This window comes from Pogoniulus pusillus, chromosome 7, assembly GCF_015220805.1.
Source record: "Pogoniulus pusillus isolate bPogPus1 chromosome 7, bPogPus1.pri, whole genome shotgun sequence".
Classification (NCBI taxonomy): Eukaryota; Metazoa; Chordata; class Aves; order Piciformes; family Lybiidae; genus Pogoniulus; species Pogoniulus pusillus.
The window spans coordinates 21457031-21481821 of record NC_087270.1 but is presented as its reverse complement, the minus strand read 5'-3'; the positions used below and the strand labels follow the sequence as shown (position 1 = coordinate 21481821).

At 43.9% G+C, this 24791-nt stretch overlaps 1 protein-coding gene across 3 annotated transcripts; it reads right to left on the bottom strand.

Annotated features, from left to right (window-relative positions):
• Positions 1-4538: 4538 nt before the first annotated feature.
• SNRPB2 (small nuclear ribonucleoprotein polypeptide B2) lies at positions 4539-15426 on the bottom strand. 3 transcript variants are annotated; one of them, XM_064146171.1, is made up of 7 exons: positions 15251-15426; positions 14806-14893; positions 12204-12376; positions 10043-10183; positions 8489-8542; positions 5872-5960; positions 4539-5410 (listed from the first exon to the last, which is right to left on the bottom strand). In XM_064146171.1, exons 2-7 carry the CDS (start codon positions 14867-14869, stop codon positions 5251-5253), a joined length of 681 nt encoding a protein of 226 aa, XP_064002241.1. In that variant the 5' UTR covers positions 14870-14893; positions 15251-15426; the 3' UTR covers positions 4539-5250. The 3 variants fall into 3 exon arrangements, with proteins under 3 accessions (XP_064002241.1, XP_064002243.1, XP_064002242.1); XM_064146173.1 differs by lacking the exon at positions 15251-15426 and adding an exon at positions 15161-15235; XM_064146172.1 differs by lacking the exon at positions 15251-15426 and adding an exon at positions 15120-15213.
• Between the last annotated feature and the right edge of the window lie 9365 nt (positions 15427-24791).

Below are 24791 nucleotides of genomic sequence, written 5' to 3'. Positions count from 1 at the left end.
TGTAGTTCTGTGCTGGACTTTTTCAGGCAATTCCATGAGGCCCTTCTTGAACTAAGGGGCCCAGACCTGGACACAATATTCCAAATACAGCCTCATCAGGGCAGAGGAGGAAGAGAAACTCCCTTGAACTACTAACCACAGACCTTCTAACACACCCCAGGGTGGCATTGGCCTTCTTGACCACAAGGGCACATCGCTGGCTCATGGTCATCCTTCTGTCACCAGGACCCCTCAAGGTCCCTCTCCTCTGTGATGCTTTCCAACAAGTCAGCCCCCAACCTATACTGTTCCATGGGGTTATTCTTTCCCAGATGCAAAACTCTATGCTTGCCCTTGTTTATATTTCATTGAATTTCTGCCCTCTCAACTCTCCAGCCTGCCCAGGTCATGCCGAATGGCAGCACAGCCTGCAGGTATGTCAGTTACTCCTTCCAGTTCCATGCCATCAGCAAACTTGCTGACAGTGCACTCTGCCCTTATCCAGGTCACCAATGAATGTATTGAATAGCACTGGTCCCAGTACTGATCTCTGAGGGAGCCACTACATACAGGCCTTCAATTAGACTCCATTCCATTGACCACAACTCTCTGACTTCTTTCCTTCAACTAGTTCACATCCATCTCACTACCCAATCATCCAGACCACGCTTCCTCCATTTAGCTACAAGGATGCTGTGGCAGATGGTGTCAAACGCTTTACTGATGAGCCCTTCCGCTAAGGTTCAGTTCATAATTACTATCTAATGATTTCACTCAAAAAATCATTTAAGACCTCAAGACTCCTCAATCAGTGTGAACTTAAACACTTGCTTGGAAAATTAAGCTGCTGCTGTAAACCCCACAATAGCTCAGCATTAGCACCCACTCTTGGTAGAAATGCATGTTAATATCCTTCTGGTTTGTGCATATACAAAAGAACCTCTTCTTACACTTCCAGCCCAGGATTCTCCAGAGTCATTTTCTTTCACTAGTTTTGAGTAAATATAAAGCCAACTGCCCTTAATGAATCTGCGGTTTGAAGCATTATAATAATCTTCTGCTCTGACAAGGGAAATGGTATCTATACAAATAAAAAGACTGAGGTGGATGAATTTAAATACATACATTTAGAGAAAGAACTACAAACGAGCATGTGCTTCTATGCACTGTTTCTACAGACAAAAGTAAGTTATCCCAAAATCAATAAAAGTCTTCCAGAATTTGTTCTGCTTATTTTTCTATTCTCCAATAAACGAGGTGACAGTTTAAGAATGTGCCATTTCATCATAGTGGAAGTCACAATCCTTACCTTTCACTGAAGTGAAAAAACATCCTTACAAACCTCTTCTTGTGGTAAAACTGCTATGACATTCCACATAAACCCTCCTGTGCTGCTTTTGAAGTTGACAAGCCAATGCTACTGTAACTGAGTTAAATGATTAGTTTTCCCTTGTGGTACCACATCCCAAGTCTGCAGTCATTTTTTAGACCATTTTGTCCTCAGGATTAAAGCAACACTGCTTACAGACACAGCCATCAGCAGCACACAGCTTCTTGATGGCAAGCTTGTCCACAGGGTTTCCAGTTATGAGAGGACATGTTGTCTCAGTTCACAAAGGGAAACAACCAAACAGATTGTGTCACTTTCACACAGAACCACAGGATCACTGAGGCTAAAAAAGATCTCCGAGATTGAGTCCAGCCCATAACCTAACACCACAACATCAGCTAAACCATGCCACCAAGTGCCACATCCAGTCTTTGCTTAAAGACCTCCAGGGATGGTGACTACACCAACTGCCTGGGTAGTCCATTCCAACACCTAATCACCCTTTCTTGAGGAAGTGCTTCCCAATATCCTAAACCTAAACCACCCCTGGTGCAGGTTCAGACCTTGCCCTCTTGTCCCATCACTAGTTGCCTGGGAGAAGAGCCTGACCTCCACCTAACTACAACTTCAGGTAGTTCTTCAGGTAGTTTTAGAGAGTTAAAAGGTCCCTTCTAAGCCTTCTCTTCTCCAGGCTAAACACCCCTAGCTTCCTCAGCCTCTTCTCATACAACTTCCCCTGCATCCCCCTCACCAGTCTCATTGCTCTCCCTTGGACCTGCCCCAGCACCTCAATGTCCTTCTTGCAGTGAGGGGCCCAGAACTGCATACAGTGCTTGAGGTGAGGCCTCATCCGTGCTGAGTAAAGGGGGAGAATTACATCCATAATCCTGTTGGCCAAAATGCCACTGGCCTTCCATGCCACCTGGGCACACCACTGGCTCATATTCAGCTAGCTAGCTGCCAACCAGTACTCCTTCAGCCGGGCTGCTCTCCATCCTGGAACTTTGCTGCAGTGCTTGTTGAATGTACACTGGGTCCTCTAATGCCCATCAGTTACAGAAGAGACAGACACTTGGGACAAATATGCTGGGCCAATGGGAAGGGATATGGGCAACATTCCACTCCACCAGAGGAGCTGCAGGCAGGAGGCAGACCTCAGGGTCCACTCACAAAACCAATTCCCTTCCCAAAGCCATTCGGCATCATGCTCCAATCAGCAACTGTGTTATTTAAATATTTTAAGTCTTCTTGTCCTTGTCTATAGTCTTAATCTTATCTCAAGCCAAGCTTGAGAATGAAAATTAAGTCAGATATGGTTAAATAGCAAAGTTAATTAAATCCTTCCAAATCCTGAAGATCTTAAGCTCACAAACAAGTGCAATCTTCACTGTACCATAAACTCTCAGTATCAGATTCCCCTGCTACAGTCTACAGAAAGGACCTACTAGCACCTTAATACATGGATGCAAGTATAAACAAACCACTAGTTGTTGAAACCCAGGCTTTGCAGGTCAGCATTTTACATTTGAAATCTAAAAGGTTCGAGCTTGACAAGATCCCATCCACAAGGAGATGCACCCAAGAGCAAAACATACAGGTCACACCAGGACAGTGACCATTTCACTTCCCTCATGAAATGAGGGGCCCAAAACTGAATCCAATATTCAAGGTGTGGCCTCAGCAGTGCAGAGTTCAGGGAAACAATCACTTCCATAATTTCCAGCATCATTCTCCTATTACAGTTGACTTCACTACATTCTCCTTCCATCTTCCAGCCCATTAGTCCCTCCTCCAGCCTCCCCCGTGCAGTGTCTGACTTCCTTCGCAGACAGCTCCCTTCTAGGTGAGTAAAGGTGAAAAGCCCTAATACATAAACCCATGTGTACATACAGTGTATGTACCCATGCAAGCACAGTATCATTCATACCTAAGGTGACTGCAGAAGGAAAACCACAAGGCTCAAGAATGAAGTTGTCATTTTTGCTTACAGGAACATTGAAATGATGCAGTGAGGACAATGAACTGCTGGAGCAGGCCTATGAAGATGACCAGAGCTGGAGCACCTTTCCTGTGTGGACAGGCTGCAAGAGTAGGGTCTGTTCATCCTGAAAAACAGGCTCCTGGGAGACCTCAGACCGTTCTTTTCAGCACCTGGAGGGGACTACGGGAAAGCCAGGAAGGGACATTTTATTAAGGCTTGTAGAGACAGATGAGAGGCAATGGATTTAAGCTGGAAGAGGGTAGATTCAGACTGGATATTAAGTTCTTTACAGTGAGAGTGATGAGACATTGGAACAGCCACAGTCTCCCTGGTTGCCTAGGGAGATTATAGATGCCCTCTTCCTGGAGGTGTTCAAGATCAAACTGGATGAGGCCTTGAGCAAGCTGATTTAGTGAAAAGTGTCCCTGCCCGTGGCAGGGGCAGTTGGAACTAGTCAATTTTTAAGGTCCCTCTCAACCCAAACCATTCTGTGATTTACACTTGTAAGTATTACAATATTTACAAAATTCTATTTAAAACCCCACACTAAAGGGAATTTTAAAATGTATGTGTGGAGATCTGACTTTTATCAAAGCACACCAGAAGGGGCATCATCTTGCAATATACTCTGGGAGCAGAGGATTTTTCAGGTCTTCTACTATAAGTTGGTTTATGTAGTTGTTTTATGTTTACAAACAAGGTGGACATCCCAGAACTACAAAGTATACCAAGATTTCAAGAGTAGGTTGGAAAAGACTTTGAGCAACCTGATTCTAGTTGAAGATGCCCTGCCCACGGTAGGAGGGTTGGACCTTAAAATGTCTCTTTACCCAAATCATTCTGTGATTTTACAAAAAGCAACCATACCTCCCTGAAGGTACTGTACTTCATCCAACAAACACTATTCAGTCAGAGCTCAATTGTTTCAGAATGTGAACAGGAGGAAACAGGTGCTCTACAGCTACTGCCAAGCCCACTCAACACAGCAAAGGACTGCACTCAGCCATGGTCAAACAGGAAAGGCTACTTCTACAGGAAATAGTACTAATTCTAACTCATTACTTCTTTGCCTGAAAGGGCAGTTAGTGGCCTCAGAGGTGGTGTTCAAGAAGTGAGTGATGGTGCAACATGACAAGCATCGTGCAACTGGTTCCTCTCAAACACTGAATCTCAAAGGGTCTGACCTGGTTGAGTCTATGAGTTCTCCTAGCCACCACTACATGACAGACTCACACCATCTGCACTGTCTTTGCAAGTCAGAAAGTTCTTCCTAAACCATTTATTTTAAAATACTGGTAATTGTGCTGGAAAGAGCAAAAGAGAAGACAACACATAAAAGTTGATATTTCTCTGTGGATCTGCTTCTACTTCCAGCCATCATTCTAGAAGACAAACTCACGTTGAACAATGGTGCTGTTAGACTGCAATCAATTTCTACCCATACTTGGGGAAAAAAAACTCACTAATGATAAATTGTTTTTTCTTCAGCAATGAATTATTCTTCCTGAAAACCAGCTGCCCCTTTGATAATGAAGCTGGAGACTGAGTTTTGCATTTATTCTGAGTATGCTGACATTTAGCACTCCTGCTTACCGTTTTTGTCCTGGAGAGACAAACATTTTTCCAGCTTTTACATCTGAGAAATCAGTGTCATCTTAAAATTAAGCTAAACTTACTAAACAAGCCCTGCAACCCTAACAGATCAAGCATAAGAGGTATTTGAGGAAAAAACCAACACATTGTTTGAAAACAGCACAAACTGAATTCATTTTATAAAAACCAGTATCCAATCACAAAAAAAATTAGTCTCCAATGTGAAAATTCTACATCTGTTCAGGCCACTGTGGCAATCATACACAAGTCTTCAAGTTTTCTGCAGAGAAAAGCAAACATGCCAGCTGTCCAAAGTATCCTATCACAAAATCTCTTCTCCACAGAAGTCCTCTATGGAAGCACCCCTTTATTTCTTTGCGTAAGTGATTTTCATGGCATGAGATGGAGTGATCTTGAATCCTTGGAGAGCATCTCGAGCAGCTCCTGCTTGATTCTCATTTTCAAACTCCACAAACGCAATGTCATGGCGCCCAGGCACTAAGCGTACTTCTTTGAATCCAGGAAACCTTTAAAAGAAGATGGAAGAGTCAAATTGTATTTCCTGGTTTGAAGATACATCTCTCTTCAGTAGCCAGAAGACCTTATCATGAGCATCTACTAGTCTAACAATTAATGCTAATGTAAGGTTCAGAAGGAAGGGTTTTACATGTCCAGCCCTCAGTAAAGGATCTTTATATGCAAGTTTTTAAAACTAAAGGTAGCTTTCAAACTCCTTCTGCTGTTTTTAAGTCTTTAACATTACAGCCACCAACATAAATCCGGTACAGACCAACAGTAGGTAACTTACACGATCAATACCAGCCACAAAAAAACGGATTTGCTTTCTGCACCAAGTCATCAGAACTGTCATCTGTCATCTTGGCAGCAAGACACAGAACTGAGATACTTTCAGAAGAAAGCCTTATCTCTAAAAGGCAGCTTGCTAACTAAGCCAAGCATACAGGTAATGGAAGAATTCAAAACTTACTGATTGAACAACATGGACAGCATCATCTCGTTTGTTTCCTCAGGCAAGTTATTAAGGAAAAGGATATAGTTTGGTGGGTTATCAGGTACCTGCAACAACAGAAGATCAAAGCTCAGAAGGTTATGTACAGCTATACATTCCTCTGCATGATTACTTGAACCAAGTAATAGAATCACAGAATTAATCAGCTTAGAAAAGACCTTCATGGAGTCCAGCCTATCACTTAACACCTTCTATTTAACTAAACCACAGCATTAAGTGCCTCATCCAGTCCTGCAGGGACAGGGACTCCACCACCTCCCTGGGCAGCCCATTCCAAAGCCAATCACTCTTTCTGTGAAGAATTTCTTCCTAACATCCAGCGTAAATCAGCCCTGGCACAGTTTGAGGCTTGTGTCACCTCATTCTGTCACTGGTTGCGTGGCACAAGAGACCAACTACCATCCGGCTACAACCTTCCTTCAGGTAGTTGTAGAGAACAATTAGGTCTCCCCTGAGCCTCCTCTTCTCCAAGCTAAACACCCCCAAGCTCCCTCAGCCTCTCCTTGTAGGGTTGTGCTCCAGCCCCCTCACCAGTCTTGTTGCCCTTCTCCGGACACCTTCAAGCACCTCAGTATCTTTTTTAAGGGGAGCAGAACTGGACACAGTACTCAAGGCGTGTCCTAACCAGTGTCGAGTAAAGAGGCAGAAGGACTTCCCTGGTCCTGCTGGCCACACTATTCCTGATACAGGCCAGGATGCCATTGGTCTTCTTGACCACCTGGGCACACTGCTGGCTTATGCTGAGCTGCTGTTAACCAGTACCCCCAGGTTCCTCTCAGCTTGGCTGCTCTCCAGCTGCTCAGTCCCCAGCCTGTAGCGCTGCATGGGGTTGTTGTGGCCAAAGTGCAGAATCCAGCACTTGGGACTTGTTAAAACTCATAGCATTGGACTATGCTCATCTATCCAGCCTGTCCAGGTCCCTCTGCAGAGCCCTTCTACCCTCTAATAGGTTGTCACATGCTCCAAACTTGTTGCTGGGAGCAAACTTACTGATGGTGGATTCAATCCCTTCATCCAGACCATCTATAAAGATATTAAACAGGACTGGACCCAGCACTGATCCCTGGGGGAAACCATTACTGACTGGCCGGCAACTGGATGTGGCACCATTCCCACCACTTTGTGCTTGGAAAGTCTGATATACCTCTGCTAGTCAGACTTTGGTACATCTTCATGTTGCCTGCAGCCAAAGCCTCTTGGTCCTTTCATAAGGATGCATTAATTTGGAAAGGCTCTTATTTCCACAAAAAAAGCATGGTAACATACTGTCTTAGATGCTGTATTTAAACTCAACAGCTGATAGTGCTGCACTCCCAGGACTGCCAGGGGTGGGACTCAGGTGCCACCTGGCTTTAGTGCTGTCCTGGACACCTGCACAGCAGTGGGAAAACCAATAAAAGACCACAACCTTTTGGAAGAGCAGTGAGAGGCCAAGGTGCAGCAGTACCAAAATACTAACTACCTTGTAGCAACTCAAAGCCACAAGACCCGCATGGTTTTACTACAGCGCTTTACTCAAATTTATTCACTAGAAATCCCATGCCCTTTAAAGCTTTAGAGTCTTTAATAGAATTGCCTTCTAGTATGAATTGACAGCAACCCACCAGACTGAGTAGTCAGTCACCAGACTGAAAGGCTGGAATCATGCTGAGTCATCAAGGAGATTACAAAAACAGAAAAGAAACCTGGAAACCACAACTTCAAATGTCCTAATAATAGCATTGAATAAGTTAACACCTCAGCAGAACAATTTCTTGCAGCAGATGGAAACATTCCAGGCAGCGTCATCAGAAAAGAAATTTCAGAAGTTTAAACAAATACCTAATCAGTGTTGTGCTTTGATGCTTTGAAGCACACACACCCTGTGCCTCATTACCAAGGGTACTCAGAAGAAAATTCAGACTGGGAGCAAACCACTTCTCTCTGTTGATTGCGTATGCAGTTCTCAATCATGGTATTCGAGAAAGAGTAAGCTGAGCAGCAAAGATATTCTTCAACTGTATATATCCACCTGCAAATCCTGACTCTCTACTACCTCCACTTCTACCACAAGCAAATCATTCAGCAGCTTAAGCAGACAAGGGAAGCAAAACGTAGGGAGCTGTTGCTACATTTGCACAATCCTTTTGAAAGTAAATGGTTATTAAAATAAAAAGTGAGCAGAGGACTCCTAAACTCCTGGAAAAGCATATCTTACAGTGATATTCTGGCACCCTGTACAGTCTCCTTTCTCTTGGACTACTACTAGAACTAAATAATCTAAAGGGAATTCACGAACAATAAAAAATATAATTAAGAATCCATCAACTGACACTAAGAACAGAACCAATTTAAGAATCAGGTAGGATCTGTTAATCACAAATAGTGCGGGTGTTCATTTCATGTTAACCAAATACAGTAGGACTTCTTTTGCTTGTTTACTATGATTTAGCTGTTAGAAAAATATCTCACCAAACAATGAGGAAGCTGTAAAGTATATATACATAACAAACTATTACTCATAGAGAACAATTTTAAACATTGGTACTTTTACTCACAAACAAACCAGAAAAAGAGAATCAAAAAAAGGCATTACCTGCTGATTCTGTGCTCCAGTCCCTGGGGCATTGGCTGCATTTTGTGTTGCTCCCTAGTAAAGAAGTACAAAATAGCTTTACAAAGGTATTCCATTCAAAATACATAAACACACATCACTGTTTTTCTGTACAACTCAAGAAGTATGTTAAGGTTTTCCCAAAGGTACAATCCAAGAACTTTTGTTGTTTAAGAGATTCTTCCTGAAGAGAAACAAAGCACATGAATTTTGCCAGGTAATCAAGTTCAAAACACCAGCTCCATATTACAAAATGGAGTTTAAGAAACAGGAAAGAATTAGCCTTGAATTATAGAATCACAGAATGGTTTGGGATGGAAGGGACCTTAAAGATCACCTACCTCTGCCATGGATAGGGACACCTTCCACTAGACCATGTTGCTTAAGGCCCTGTTCATCCTGGCCTTGAAAACCTCCAGGCAGGGGGCATCCACAACTTCCCTGGGCAACCTGCTCCAGTGTCTCACCACCCTCACTGCAAAGAGTTTCTTTCTAATAGCAAGTGTAGGTCTACCCTATTCCATCTTAAATCCATTCCTTCTCATCCTATCACTATAAGCCCCTGTAGAAAGTCTCTCCCCTGGAACTTTCTTGTAGCCCCCTTAGGTACCAGAAGGCAGCTCTGATATCTCTGCAGAGCCTTCTCTTCTCTAGGCTGAAGAGCCTAGGGAGTTGTTGAAAATCAAGGCCTGAAGAAGAGATGCTATACTCAAACGGCAGCAAAAAGCAAAGGTCCTCAAAATTTGCTTTGAAGTCGGATGCTTATGTTATTTGAACCTTGCTTCATGAGTTTTAGCCCAAAAAGGGCCATCTTCACAAGACTCCTTCCTTTAGCTCTTTGGCAAGCCACCTCAGCACATGTTAATTTCTGGAACAAGAGGAAATGGCCTCAAGCTGCAACTGGGTAGGGTTAGACCAGACATTAGGAACTTTTTTTTCCCCAGCAAGTGGTCAGGCATTGGAATGTGCTGCCCAGGGAGGTGGTGGAGTCGCCAACCCTGGATGTGTTTAAAAGTCATTTGGATGTGGTGCTTGGGGATATGGTTTAGGGTGCACCTTGCAGAGTAGGGATATCAGTTGGACTTGTTGACCCTGAGGGGCTTTTCCAACCTGAATGATTCTGTGATTCCCACAAACAAACGATGGGAAATCACCTTGCTCCTGAAGCTGCTGTATCAGTTTGCCTTCCTGTCTCATGGCAAGCTAGGTGGTTTTCCCACAACCACACAGAAAATGCTGCTTTCTATGAGTGCTGTTACCGCTCCCTGGCAATAATTTGTGCCTCTGCAGGATGTGCAGATCAGTAACACAATACTCTAACTCTGTGCTTTGATATTTTTTGCTACACTTCAGTAAAAAACCTCTATTGAGTGCTCAAGAGCACTAAATACCAACAGACCACAACTTGAGGAATTCAGAAGTAACAAAAGACAATAATCACTCCTAAAACCAAAATAAAACACCTTTAAAACAGTCTTTCTGTGTGTTTGTTTGTTTCTTTTTTTTTTTTTTTCTTTAAACAGGGAAGCAGCTTACCTGGACAACCTTTTTGTTTGCTGCATTTGCTGACAGCTCCAGAGTTTTGGCCTTCTTCTTTTCCTTCCTTTTTTCCTTGTCAGCAAAAGTACCACGCATTTTGGAGATGATATCAGAATCTGTTTTTGCATACTGGATACGCTTTGGAAAGGGGAAAAACACTTCAGTACATTTTGCCCTTACTAATACTGATCATTTTGCACTACTTTCATTGGCTGTGTTCTGATATGCATTTACACTTCCCCCACCCTCCAACTCCCCCACCCCTGGAACTTCTCATAGAAAAAAATACTCCTAGAAAATCTAGGTATGCTTACAGAGTGCCTAATCCTCATAATTAATTCTGAACACAAAGTACAGTACTCTAAAATAAGACTGAAGATGGAAATGGCTAATGTAAGTAATTGAGATTAGAACTCTATTCATCTAACATCATCTTTTCAACATCTGTCAAGGTAACAGAGTACAAAGTGATGTAAGGACATCTGGCAAAATTGGCATTAGTTCCCATTCAAAAAAACTGAGAGGGTTTTTCCACCCTACTTTAAAGAGAGTTAAAATTTTATAGTGATGTCTCAGATCTCTACAGAAAATGGAGCTCAGCAAAACTCAGACTTCTTAGGAAGGCAAATATCTGTCTGAAGCCAAACAGACTGCATCAAGGTCAGCAGCACAACAGTGCTCATTTTCTGACAAAGTGTGCCCAATGCACTAGTCAGGGGTGTCAGCAGGTTCAGCTATGAGTACAAAGATGTGCAACATTATACATGCACATGATTTTATGCTTTTACCATCAGACACTATCTTACTACAAAATTACATAGCAGTTGAAATGTAATTCTTTTTAAAATATTTTTGTTTATGCATGCTGCAGGCAATAATCAGAGGCAAGTATCTGAAGGCTCATGAAGCTTTCATTGTTTTATCTCCTACTGAGTTTTACTGAGCACAAAACTCTTTAAAGGTAAACAACAAAACTCTTTAAAGGTAAACAACAAAACTCTTTAAAGGTAAACAACAAAACTCTTTAAAGGTAAACAACAAAACTCTTTAAAGGTAAACAACAAAACTCTTTAAAGGTAAACAACAAAACTCTTTAAAGGTAAACAACAAAACTGGGCTTCCACAATTGCTTGTTAAGAATTTCCCTAGAAAAACTGAAAGCATTAATGAAAAGAGCTTGGTGGCTCAGCAACATAACTGTCTCTGCTATTCTGAGTGCTCAAAGCCACCAACTGAAGTGCACCATTTGCATTTACTGTTATGCCTCACAAATGGAGAGCTAGGGATGCCTAATTATCCATGCAGTCAACAGCGACGCGTCAATTGGTGTGTCTTTCCACATGTTACCAAGTACACTATTAAATCACATTCCATCAGCCACTCAAGTTCTACTGTAACTCTGTCATTGGGTTCAGTGATGCGCAAACAGAACCACCTATCATTAAAAAAAACAATCACTAGTTGCATTTGTTGATCTCTGGAAAACAAAGCTGCTGCAGAAACCTTCAACCTACACACTGCTGAAAAGGAAATGTCATATTGCAGCAGCTATTTACTATGAATATAACTAAGGCTACTTGAGATAAACTGACTTGAAAGCACCTATTTCAGCGCTAAAATAATGTAATCACTTCAACAGAAGACATGAGTAAAATGGAAGTATTTAAGAGGTTAAAAACTTTAATCCAGCACGATGTCATCACTTATTCATAGATTCAGAGAACAGTTTGGGTTGGAAGGGATCTTAAAGATCACCTCATTCCAAGCCCCATGCCATGGGCAGGGACACCTTCCACTAGACCAGGTTGCTCAAGGCCTCATCCAACGTGGCACTGAACACCTCCAGGGAGGGGGCATCCACAACCTCCCTCAGCCACCTGTTCCAGTGTCTTACCACCCTCACTGTGAAGAATTTCTTTCTAGTATCCAGGCTGATTATACTTACAATACCTAAATACTAAGTTAAGCTTCTACGAGTGTTTTAACTCCACTTTCTCTGTCAACCCTTGAGCCCCTGTAAGTACAGGAGCTCAGCAGGACGTGTCTTGACAACTCTACATTTAGAAGTGACAGTACATTTACCAGGCAGAAGTACCAAAACACTGTATCACACCACAGCATTTTTTCTTTCCTTTAAAATGCTAACAAAATACCTTACCATAGGTTTTCCATAAAACGGAAAGCCTTGGAGCTGCCGCAGAGCGTTGGTAGATGATCCAAGCTCTTTAAATATCACAAAAGCTTGTCCTCTCATCTTCATAGTCTTTAAAGCCACAATGTCAACCACATGACCAAACTGTGAGAACAATGCATACAGGGACCTCTTCAGTTCTGTTCACCGCACATACACAAAAAAAAAAGAAGTAGATTATAACAGGGTGCATGCAAATATCCACTTCTACAGTTCACTGCCCCTTAGGGACAGCATCATTTGACAGCTTTAGTTCACACAGTGATGTGTTACAGGAGTTTAGTCAGAACCGCTGCACGAGAAAAAGTTTATTTGCCCTGTTTTTATAGCTTAGTTTCACACCTCAAGTCTTCAGCTGTACCACCATCCATTCTACTGTTCTAAGAGTAACAATCACACGAGGGTATGTAAGCACATTTTTTCATGTATGATACAACCAAATCCTCTAATACATTCAAATATGATGGCAGCTGTTAAAGACTGATCAGAAAATACTGCAACACACAATAGTAAAGAGGTATGACTTAAACCAAGAACACAGCAAAACAGTAACTGCTTAAAGACTAATGAAATTTGAAGATGTTGATTGTAACTGTTTAATGAACTCTCTCATGTACATGAAATAGGTCTTCATATTCTGGATCTGAGGTTGTTTCCATATGATCCCACACTACTACCTTACAGCTGCAATGGATTTAATTTCATTATTTAAATCTAAACTACACACCAAATTAATCATTAATCCTATCAAATCAAGTAAATTCTCTGTATTGTATCATCATTCTAACTCACAAATCTCACTTTGCAAATATTTCAGCAACATAAAGGCACTGCCTCATTTACTGCTGTTGGGACTTGGTAATACCAGCACACTGACACTTCCTCAAGCCAAATCTGACCAACTACCATGCTACGTTTTTAAAGAAGTTTTCTTACAAAAACATTTCCCTTAAACAGTTCAAAGACTGAACCAAAGGACAAAAAAGTCATATTTGTGAGCTTTACAGGTAATCTGAAATTCTACATTCAAAAACTATAATCATAAAACTTCTTCACAGAGACTTAGTAGTTTATAGGGCTCTTAACATGCTACAAACAAAGCTTTGGGTTATTTTTATTCAGTGGAACCATCCTGACAAGTTAATAAATAATTTCTCAGCAAACCCACACTCACTTTCAGCTCTCTCTCTGAAGCACCCTGAAAAAACATTTAAGAAGTGCTACTTTGATCCAGCCACTCAGATCACAACGAGTAGCAAATATGTGACGGTCATCACTTCGGATCACATCTAAGCAGATGGTCCTGTGCAGACACTGAATATATAGCCAAGAAAAGGCATGAGAATTTTGTTCAGCACACCCTGAGGAGCTAGAATTCATCAGCACGTTCATCTCTATCCAGACAAGGCTGCAGAAACTGCAAAGTATTGTCTCTAACATGAGGATGCCAAGCAGCCTGGCTTGTGCTATGCTTGTTGCTTTTGCATGGTGTTAAAAATCAACTGTGGACCATACTCTAACATTTCAGCAAGATGGGACTACTGACCACCGAAACACATGCCAATATGGCTGTTAACACCCATCACATCATCCTAGCACTCCTTGTCAAGGGCTGACCACTAGATGACAGATGCTCTACCTTTCCAAAGGGGAAAAGAAAAGAGGATAAGGGCTCTCCCTTATGGATAGGAAAAAAAATATAACAGACGTAATGAAACAATAACCATCAAATATAATAATCCTAAGAAAAGAATTTACTGTCCTAATGACAATCACACCACCACTGATGCTCTAGCAAGGACTGTGAAAGTTCCAGACGGGAACCAGATTCAGGTGTAGGATCTAGGAACTGGATTCAGAGATCAAAGGCAGAAAAAAGAGAGTCCTCAGATGCCAGCAATGGAAAAACAGAGCCTAACCCTAGTGATAATTTGTTATAAAGCTGAGGTATGACATATATGCAACAGAATACCCTGCTGGTCAGTTTTGGGTCACCTGTCCTGTCTGCTCCATCCTTCAGGTGTGACCTCCTACTGCAGCCCAACATGAGGCACAAGATTTAGAGGTGACCTTGATTTCTATGGAGTCAAATATAAGCAAAGCAATCCTCAGCACTAACTGTGAACACTAAGAGCCTTATCACTGCTAGAAGCAGACTGTCCGTGAAGACTTCAGAAACTGCCATCACTAAGGTTGAAAAGAAAAATCAGTGAAGAGAATTAGTTCTGCTCTAGCTCAAGCCAAAACCTCCCACTGCCAGTTACTCACGGACAAACAAACCTAACCTAGGCAGGCAGATGCAAAACCAGTTGAGAAGAAATGAGAAGCTTCCTTAGAAACGGTGGCCTTGTCTTACAAAAGCACTTAAACGTTGTGCTAGATCCGTGGCGTTTAGCTGCTGCTTCATCAGGCACAGCCACTTGCCGACAGCTGGATGCACAATAACCACCTGTACGGCACTTCAGGGAACCCCGACAGGCACTGAGGCCCCTGCACTGCCAAAGTACCAAGTACCGTGCACGAATGCATGACCAAGCATGGAAGCTTGACAAAGGCGAGTCACTGATACCTTCTTTTTTAATCTTGTCATTGATGTTGTTGATGTAGATGGTGTGGTTCGGCCTGATGTCCATCCTCTGGGGCAGCTGCAGACCTGCCTGCGGACGGAGCACATGCAGAGCTATTAGCAGCGGCCGAGGAGAGGTCCGAGTTCCCAGATAGAGGAGTTCCCAGCGCCGGTAACAACCCAAAGCACCGGTAACAACCCAAAGCACCGGTTCTGCAGCGTGCGCCGGCTATATCCCAGCCCTCGGAGCCCACCACTTGCGCTAAGCTGTGGCAGGCCCGGGGCGCTGCCCGCTCTCCCACCGGCTGCACACCCACCCTGCTTCTGCCCTCTGCGAGCGGGAGAGTGCCAAGTGTGCCGAGCCGGGCGCTCCCGAGGGGCAGCACCGAAAGAGCGACCCGCCCGTCAGCCCCCAGCCCGCCGCGCTCCACGCCGCCGCCCGCCTCACCGAGTCCCGCCGAGATGGTGGCCGGTACGCAGCGCAGGCAGCGCAGCCGCTCCCGCAGCAATCGATACGCCGAGCCCCGGCGCGTCGATGCCGAGCGCCGCCCGCTCCGCCCCAGGCGCCGCCTAGTGGGGCGTCTGCTCCGGTGCTTCTTGTGCCGGCGCTGCCGCGGGCTCGGACCGGCCGGGGAGCGAGGGGAAACGGGTCGCAAAGCCGAGGTGGGATTTATCAGTGCTTACAGATACATAAAGGGCTGGTCTTAGAAGGACGGGGTCAGTGTGTTTTCAGTGGTGCCCGGTGACAGGACACAAACCTGAACAAGCTCCATCTAAACACGAGGAGAAACTTCCTTACGTTGAGGGTAGTCGTTGTGGTTTTTTTAAAGAGAGCCGACAGAAATTAAACTCTCAAACTGGAGAGAAAATACAGAGTTGTATTTAGATAGAGAGAAATACAGCAATAGACATTACAAAAGCAATTACCCCATCCATGGCAGACCCCCTTAAATTTTTCCCCCTCCCAAAAAAAAAACCAGATCTGCACTCCCCAGTGCTCCAATCCTTCCCCCCCCTCAATGCCTCTACCATCCAAAGAGGCCTAAACAAGCCTCTGGAGGCCTACTGCTAACATGTTCTTCCAGATAAAGTGGCTCCTGCCGCACACCCAGGGCAGGAGGAGGAGGAGGAGGAAAGGAGAACGAGCTGACCTCCTTGTGAGTGTATAAAGAGGTAGCAGAATTATGGGGTTGAATAACAATCTTCTAGTCCCCAGAAAAAAATTCAACCCCATAGCCTAAACCTGGGGCAGTAGTTCAGCACTGGACCAGGCTGCCCTGAGAAGTGATGGAATCTTCATCTCTGGAGTCATTAACCTGCCTAGGTGGTGTGCTGTGCAGCCTGCTCCAGGTGACTCTGTGTCCTGGAGCACTTCACGTTTGTTCTTTCGCCCCCTCCTCTCTCGTCTCTAGGAGGTTTGAACGGGGCAAGAAGGTGGTGTGAAAACTGCTTTCCTCCCTGCTGCGGGCTTGAAGAAGGGGACAGCAAAAGGCATCTTTCTCCACATGTGTACTGACCCGTGTGGAAGCCCGCGCTGGAACCGGGCTGGTGTTGGCTGCGTTCTTTGTGCCCAGTATAAAACGGCAAGTGGAGACGTTATGAAAAGCATAAATAAAGGAGTGAGGGAAAAGGTGCAGTGTTCCTGCCTTGACAGAGTTCCCGTCTTTACAGAGTTCTCGTTTTGCAGTGTTCCTGTCTTTGGACTGTCCCTGCTTTGGATAGCTACTGCCTTTGCACGGCTCCCATTTTTGCACTGTCCCTGGTTTTGGATGGCCCCCCACTTCTGCACCATTCTGTGCAAATCTGGAAGCTCTTCAAGTCCTCAGGTCCTTTTGAGAGAGAGCTGCCGGCGGTACCCGGACCTGGCTTCTCTCAGTCTGATTTCCTGCTGGTACCCCGAGCTGTGGAAGGCTCCAGCAATTTGGCTTCCCTGCCTGTGCTGCTGAGGCGGTGCTGCTTCCATGATCATCCCACTCGTAGAAGCTGTGTCTGCGACATTTTTGACTTTGGCAGGTCTTTCCACTTGCCTTCGACTTTTGCCGTTTGGATCAATGATTGGATATTGCTCGCAGCGCCAGAAGGCAGCCAAGCAGCAGAGAAATCCAGCAAGGGATCATCACCAACTTCCTATCTCACCTCTGAGTAAAAGCTGCTTCCCTTAGATTCTCTGCTCAGCCTGATTTATGGTGGGGTAAAGCTGTGCTTGCAGCTTAGCCTTTTCCATTTTCTGACATTCCTAAATCTTTAAATTTGCCCATACTCATCCTTTGAAGACTTTCCCAACTGAGTTAGAATCTTTAAATAAACCTAAATGAGTTCTGTATATAGTTTGGGAGAAGGGGTTTCGGGAAAGTAAAAACAATTCTATTTTTATAATTCCTGCCTTGGCCAATTAATAACCAAACCTCTACAACACCCTGCTCTGGCAGAGAGGTTGGACTTGATGATCTCCAGAGGTTCCTTCCAACTCCTATCATTCTGTGATTCTGAAGTCCTGTTCACAGAGAAGACAGTCTGAAGAAGACACAGGGAAAACCTTAGCCAAACACATAGTAAGGAAGAGCTCATGGCCTCTGTAATTGCTCCAGCACAGCATGCCACACTCCTGGTTGCTCAGAGCTACTTTAAGCACAGATGATTAATTCTTGCAGAATTTGAATGCACTAAAGAAGAAAAGCTGTGTCCTGTTCCTCAGGTAGGCTTTCTCAGCCTGCCTGCCAGTTCAATAGAAGTGACATCCATTCCCCAGGCTTGGCTTCCCTGCCACCCCTCCCCCCCAGATTTGGATTACTTTTGTTCTCTTAATCCCCAGACAGGGAGATACAATGATCTCATACTCATTCAAAGGGTCATTTGTTTGAAAGGCTCTGAAAGCTCCCACTACTGTAAAAATGATTTCAAGTTTCTTAGCAAGAATGCCTGGAGCAACTTGGTGAATAATTATAATTCATCACTAACATAACGGGCTGGAAACGTGCTTCCAGCTCAAACAAGTAGCTGCTTTGTCAGAGATTGTCAAACAGCGTTAGAGAAACAGCAGAGAGCACAGAATGCTCTTGGAAATATCTCTGTAGCCACTGCTCTTCCCCCTTCCTACCCTTTGCTCAAGTTCAAGCAAACCTAGCTTTTCATTATTAGCGCTGCTATTTGTTATGAAACCTGTAATAAAAAGTGAAGTTTTAAATGTTTTTCTTTGCCTTGTGCTAGTTTGAGCCTAGCTAGAATGTTTTGGTGAGAAGGATTAGATCACAGGCTGTGAAAGAGAGACAGTGGTGATGTCTACTTCACTCATAGGCTTGCTGCGATGTGTAAGAACAAGAGTATAAACATAGATAAGGCATTCAGGCACTGCCTGGGCTTTGGACTGCATTTCTCTCTAACCTCACCTACCATCTCTCTGATTAATCCACCTGCTTTCTAACCCCCCTGACCAACCCTCCATTCCTCCTTGGGACACAAGGCAATGTCTAGGGTAAGGTAGAGGGGTGGGAGAAGGTGGAAGGGAGGTTGGGAGCCCCTCCTGGGGACTCAGGTTTCTGGGAGGGGAGTTGTATTTCTGTATTACCTTTTACCTTGTGTATTTCTGTATCTACTGTAAATATCTGTTTGTCTATTGTGCTAAGCTGTAAATAACAAGCTTCATTCAATTCCCAGAGCCATCTGAGTCTAGTCTGGGTGATTTCCAAAGTGGGGGGGGGGGGGCAGGGAACACCCAAACCATCACATGCCTTTTCTAAATTCAGTGCAATTCTCTGAACTAAAGCAGAACAATAACCAAGAGCTGTGTATAGTGGAAGCTTCACAGCGTTGTGCAATCCTCACAGCTTTGTTTGAGTCCACATACATTTAATGATGCTTTTACACTTCTTGCAGTTGTTACTTTGCTGTATGAAAACTGTGGAATTGTTAAAGTTACTCTAATTCATCACCACAAAAGTATTTTCATCTCACATGTGTGTGTGTGTGTGTGTGTGTGTGTATTCAAAATCAGATGCTAGAAAGAAACACGAGCATGCTGGCTGGGCCTAAAGAGTGGTGGTGAATGGAGTTAAATCCAGTTGGCAGACAGTCATTAATGGTGTTCCCCAGGGCTCAGTACTGGGACCAGTTCTGCTTACATCATTATCAATGATCTGGATGAGGAAATTGAGTGGACCTTCAGTAAGTCTGCAGATGACATTAAGTGGGGTGGGAGTGTCGATCTGCTTGAGGATAGGAAGACTCTACAGAGGGACCTGGACAGGCTGAATCAATGAGGCAAGGCCAGTTGTATGGGATTTAACAACATCAAATGCTGGGTCCTGCACTTGGCTCACAACAACCCCATTGAATGTTTCAGGCTTGAGGCAGGCTGGCTCAAAAGACTGCTGATAGAAAAGGGTGTGGAAATGTTGTTTGAGAGCTGGCTGAATATGAGCCAGCAGTGTGCTCAGGTGGCCAAGAAGGCCAACAGCATCCTGACCCATATCAGAAACCACTGTTTCCTATTTCTCAAGCAGGACTTGAGAATCCTCACTTGAGAAGTGATCGTGCTTGGCAGTGGTGAGTGCATACCTTGGATCCTGTGTTCAGTTTTGAGACCCTCACCCCAAGGATGTTGAAGTGCTGGATTATGTCCAGAGAAGGGCAACAAAACTGGTGAGGGGTCTAGACAGCAACTCTTATGATGAGTGGCTAAAGGAACTGGGGTTGTTTAATCTGGAGGAGGCTGAGGGGAGACCCCATTGCTCTCTATGACTCCCTGAAAAGTGGCTGCAGTGAGGTGGGGATCAATCCCTTCTCCCCAGTGTCAGATGATAGGACAAGGGGAAATAGGTGAAATTGTGCCAGGGGAGGTTTAGATTGGAGATTAGGAAGAATTTCTTTACTTAAAAAGTGATCAGGCTTTGGAATAGATTGCACATGGAGGTGGTTGAGTTGCCAGTCCTGGATGTGTTTAAAGGCTGTTTAGATGTGGTGCTTGGGGATATGGTTTAGGAGTGAACTTTGTAGAATAGCATTAATGGTTGGACATGATGATCCCAAAAGTCTTTTCCAACCTGAATGATTCTGTGGTTGTGTGATTCTCACACACTAGAGGTGTCTTGGCTATGAAGCTGGGAAAAAGAAGAGGAACAGTGCTCTGTGCAGTACCTTCACAGGAGTACTGTGAAGGGATGGCCTCTCGCCTAGAGAGAAGCCCTGTCCAAACTAGAAGTAGGAACTGTCTGCAGAATGTGACCTGGTAGAGAAACAAGCTTGATAGCTCCAGGCAAAGAGAAAAAGCCCTGACAGAGCTTCTCAAAACCCTTATCTGTACAGCAGCCTGAGCCAGAATCACAGCTGCCCTATGTCAGTGCTGGTCTTGAGCATAAACAATCAGAGACTTTGGAGGGATGTGCTAGGGGCTCTGACGCAAACCACAGATATCCAAGGGACTGCTGAAGTGGAAATGGGATGCTGGGAATGCTACCAGTATTTTTGAGCTCAAAGTAGCTGGGAAATAGGAAGGTATGAAGCCATAAATAAGCTTGTTTATTACTAGTCTGATGGTAAATAATTACTGCAGTTTGGGCAAACAGCAGCAGTAAGCCCCTTTAACAAGTTCTGCCTTGGCTTGTGTTGAAGCTCTGCCAGTTTCCCTTATGGATACTAATAAAGCTCATGAGTTATTTTGATTGTCTCATTCCTTCAAGCATTTATTGATTTAAATAATTTACTTTTCAGTCACAGCAGACACTGGGGAGCTGATGGTAAATCATACCATCTCTGGTACTTGAGTTGGCTGTAAATTTATTGTATCTGGTGGACTCGAGCTGGCTATAAATTCTTTTAGTGTTCCTGAAGCTTGGCTAGCTGTGGAAAAGACTGCATGTGCTGTGCTGCCTTATGTTTGCTTGGAGTCAGGCATCCCTTCAGTGCTTATTTCTCATTTAAGCCTCCAGGTAGTAGGGCCCTCTCCAAGCCTTAGGGTTCTCTGTGCCAACCACTTAAAAAAAACCCTGTATCAACAAATAGTGTAGGTCAAGAGCAATATCAAACATGCCTTCAATCTCCTCTCCATCAGAATTCCACGTGGAGCAGCTCTGCACATGTTGGCTTTTTCTGACTGTGATTTCCCACCACCAAAGAGTGAAATGAGAACAGATGCTTCGATGTCTGAGTGCATAAATCTGCTGTCTTAAGGGCACAGGTAGATTAAGAGAATCTTTTCCACCTCCCTTCTGATTGCAAAGGAAGGCTGCACGATATTAAGCAGTTGATACTCTAAATCAAATAGAAATTTCCACTTTTCAGCTAGCAAGACAATTATTTCATAGTTGGCTGTAGGGTTTATTTCAAGAGAAGAGTAGTAATGACCAAAGAAACCCCATTTTATTTGGGAGTGTTTTTGTAAATTATTTTTTAGTAAAAGACTTTTGCTCCTCACAAAATGGATAAAGCACCTGAACATTTTCAAGCACTGAGAAGTTTTATTAAAAAAAAAAAAAAAAAAAAAGATACTTTGTTCTTTTCTTGCAAGACAGAGGAACTGTGAAGTCTCCCAGTGCTCCTCCTTCTCCCTGCTGAATTCTGTGTGAAGTGACAGTTTACCCTGGAGAATTCTCCCAGTGCTCCTCCTTCTCCCTGCTGAATTCTGTGTGAAGTGACAGTTTACCCTGGAGAATCCCAATCAACCTATACAACTTCTTTACTTTGACATTAGTTGTTTGCCAGATGTGAAAATAGATCTTGTGGTTACTCTGTGAAGGCAAGCCTCTGTCACTGCCAAAGGTGTGATTTCCAGCAGAGAGAGACATTTCTGCCCTAACAGTAATTTAGCTAGCTTGTGTAGCAACAGCAGTGAGGTGTTAAAGCTCAGAAGGATGACTTCTGCAAAGCCACTGGTAATCTCAGGTGCCTGGATGGCAGCATTTTGCCCTGCTTGATTCATGTAGGCATTGAAACCAACTGAGAATGCATGGAGGAAGTGCAGCTATAAAGCAGACAAGAAAAAGTAAGCTCCCCACCTCTCCTCAACTGGAGAGCAAGGTGCAGGACTATATTAATTCATATAGGAGGCAGCCTATATGAATCTGTCAATGAAGATGCACCTGGTGGGTAGTGTTGCCTTTTCTAGACTCTCCTCTCCCAAACAGATTTGCAGATTGCATCAGGTTGGGAGGGACCCTCAAAGGTCACCTTGTCCAAAACCCCTGCAGTGAGCAGGGACAACTTCAACTCGATCAGGCTGCCCAGGGCCGCATCAAGTCTGATCTTGTATGTCACCAGGGATGGAGCCTCAGTCACACCACTAAGCAGGCAACCTGTTTCAGTATTTCACCACTCTCATTGTGAAGAACTTCCTCCTGATGTCCAACTCAAATCTGCTCTGCTCCGTTTTAAAACCATTGCCCCTCATCCTATCACTACAAGCCATCCTAAATAGTCTATCCCCAGCCTTCCTGTAGGTCTCCTTCAGATGTTGAAATGCAGCTATAAGGTCTCCCTGGAGCCTACTCCTCTCCAGGCTGAAGAGCCCCAATTCTTTCATTCTGTCTTCCCAGCAGAGGTGCATCAGCCTTCTGATCGTTTTTGGAGCCCTTCTCTGAACCGGCTCCAGCAGGGTCTTGTATCAGCAGTAGAACACTACCTCTTCCACATGATGCAAAATCTCAGCTAAATAACCTGAAGAAGGTGTTTGTTGATGGCAAAATATTCTGGGAATTTGGATTCTTTTTTCTGTCTAGGTTTTAACTGGGAATATTTGGTCCTTCCTAAGTCTGTGTTAGGAATAAAGCAGCATTAGCCATTTGCAAGTAACAATAAATAGAAATTTGGTGTTTGAAAATGCTTTTTGTGTGAAAGAGAGGAAATTTCTGTAGCCTGTCCTGCAGAAAGTCAAGATATTAAATGAATGCATGAGTTTACTGATCTTGTTTTTCTGTACTGGTTTTGAGTGTTCTCAGTAAAGACTCCCTTCTGCCTCAGTCTCCATCCAAGCACCAGCTGCCACTGTGCAGGCAGCCCTGCAAGGAACAGGCTTTAGTTTCTCAGCTCTGGCAAACTGGCTTCTACAATATTCTGAAAATGGTTCCTGTGAGTGAGAACTGGCATCCAAAACAGACTTGAGGGAGAGTCAGCTAATTGGGTGCCTTTGGACTTCAGCATGCTGCAGCCATGCCTGCTCTCTGTAGCTAAGCAGCTAAAAAGGCTTGGGACTGTCTTTGCCCCTTTGCACTTTAACAAACTTTGAAGTCTCACAGAATCACAGAATTAATCAGGTTGGAAAAGACCTTCAAGATCATAGAGCCCAACCTATCACCTAACACCTTCTATTTAACTAAACCATGGCACTAAATGCCTTGTCCAGTCTCCTTTTCAAGACCCCCAGAGATGGTGATTCCACCACGTCGCTGGGAAGCCCATTCCAATGCCAGTCACTCTTTCTGTGAAGAATTTATTCCTAACATCCAGCCTAAATCTGCCCTGGCACAGCTTGAGACTGTGTCCTTTTGTTCTGTCACTGGTTGCCCGGGAGAAGAGACCAACACCACCTGGCTACAACCTCCTTTCAGGTAGTTGTGTCTCCCCTAAGCCTCCTCCAGGCTGAAGATGATGCTCAATTGCAGATGACACTTGAAGAGAGGAATCCGTATCCAGGATTGTCTTTTACTAAGTGGGTCTGTGAATGAGAGGAAGAATATTGTTCCTTGGTGCTTGACAGTTATGTCTCTATACCCTGCATGACTTTCCTCAGTCCATTAAAGCCATAAGGGTGTCATTGTTGCCCCTGTGTACTGAGTCCACATGTGTGTATAAGTTAACTTCAGCCATGGGTTGTGTCACAGCTCATATTTCCCTTCTTCAGTGAGTCCTTTGAAAATGTGTTTGAGTTTGGTTTTTTTTGGTTTGGGTTGGGTTGGGTTGTTTTGTTTTGGGTTTGTTTTGGTTTTTTTTTTTGGTGGAACATCTGCTTTTACCCAGAGAACATCGCCACATTACCTTTGTTCAACAGCCACAGACTTTGAGTAAGGCAGCTGGGGATGCTGTCAGCCCAAGAAATACTGCTCAGCAGCCAGATTATATGCCATGAAACATTTCTTCAGGGAATCCATCTTAAACTTATTTTAGGCTAACATAGCCAGGGCTGTATATCACAGGAAAGGACAGCTAACCCTTTAGATCTGCTAAGTGTGATTGAAACACATTACTCACTTTCTCACTACCTGCAGTTTTATCCAAGCAAAACAACAGTTGAGGGGAAAAAAACCTCTTGCTATGCAGAGAGTCATAGTGCAATGTTAATGGTGCAAAAGGTTTCTTTGGCCTGACTTCAAACCAGAGCCAGCTGCCAGAGGGAAACACACAGAAAATTAACTGTTCTGGGCTATGCTCAGATCTTTTTCAAGTCCAACAAATCTTGCCTTAGGACATGAAAGTATTAACAATATGGGCAGAATCAATACAAAACCTGAGTATTGATTCTTTGTCAATACAGTGTTTTTTCTGCATGCTAAGACTGTGCAATACATCTTCTCTGGATCCGTGTGCTGTGAAGCTGACAGGAATTCAGCATCAGCAAGACCCTGGGGAAGGCAGGCACAGTAAGGGTGCATTAACTAAAGCCTCACCAGGGCTGGAGAGGGAGTTTGTAAGGAGGAGTCAAATGAACATCATCAGAGAACTGCAGATACCCTGCATAATCTAAAATAACCAACACAATGGAAATGGAAGAGAGAAGCCTGATAGTATCAGAATACTGGTGGAGGTTCATGGCAACCAAGGACAGAGGATAATATTTGTTGCCTTTCCCTTTCTATATACTTAAAAACCTTGTCCTAATCCTAATTCATCAGAAGCACTTTTGGTTATTTGATTGTTTGGTTTTTTTTTTTAAACCAGTCCAGGTTTCCTCTAGACTGCAAAAGAAGCTTGTGAGCTGGTACCATTTCAGATTATTAGTGCAGCTGAGAAAGGCTTCTGGTGGACAGAAAAGTCCCCAGCACAGCGGAAGCAGGAGTATTGTG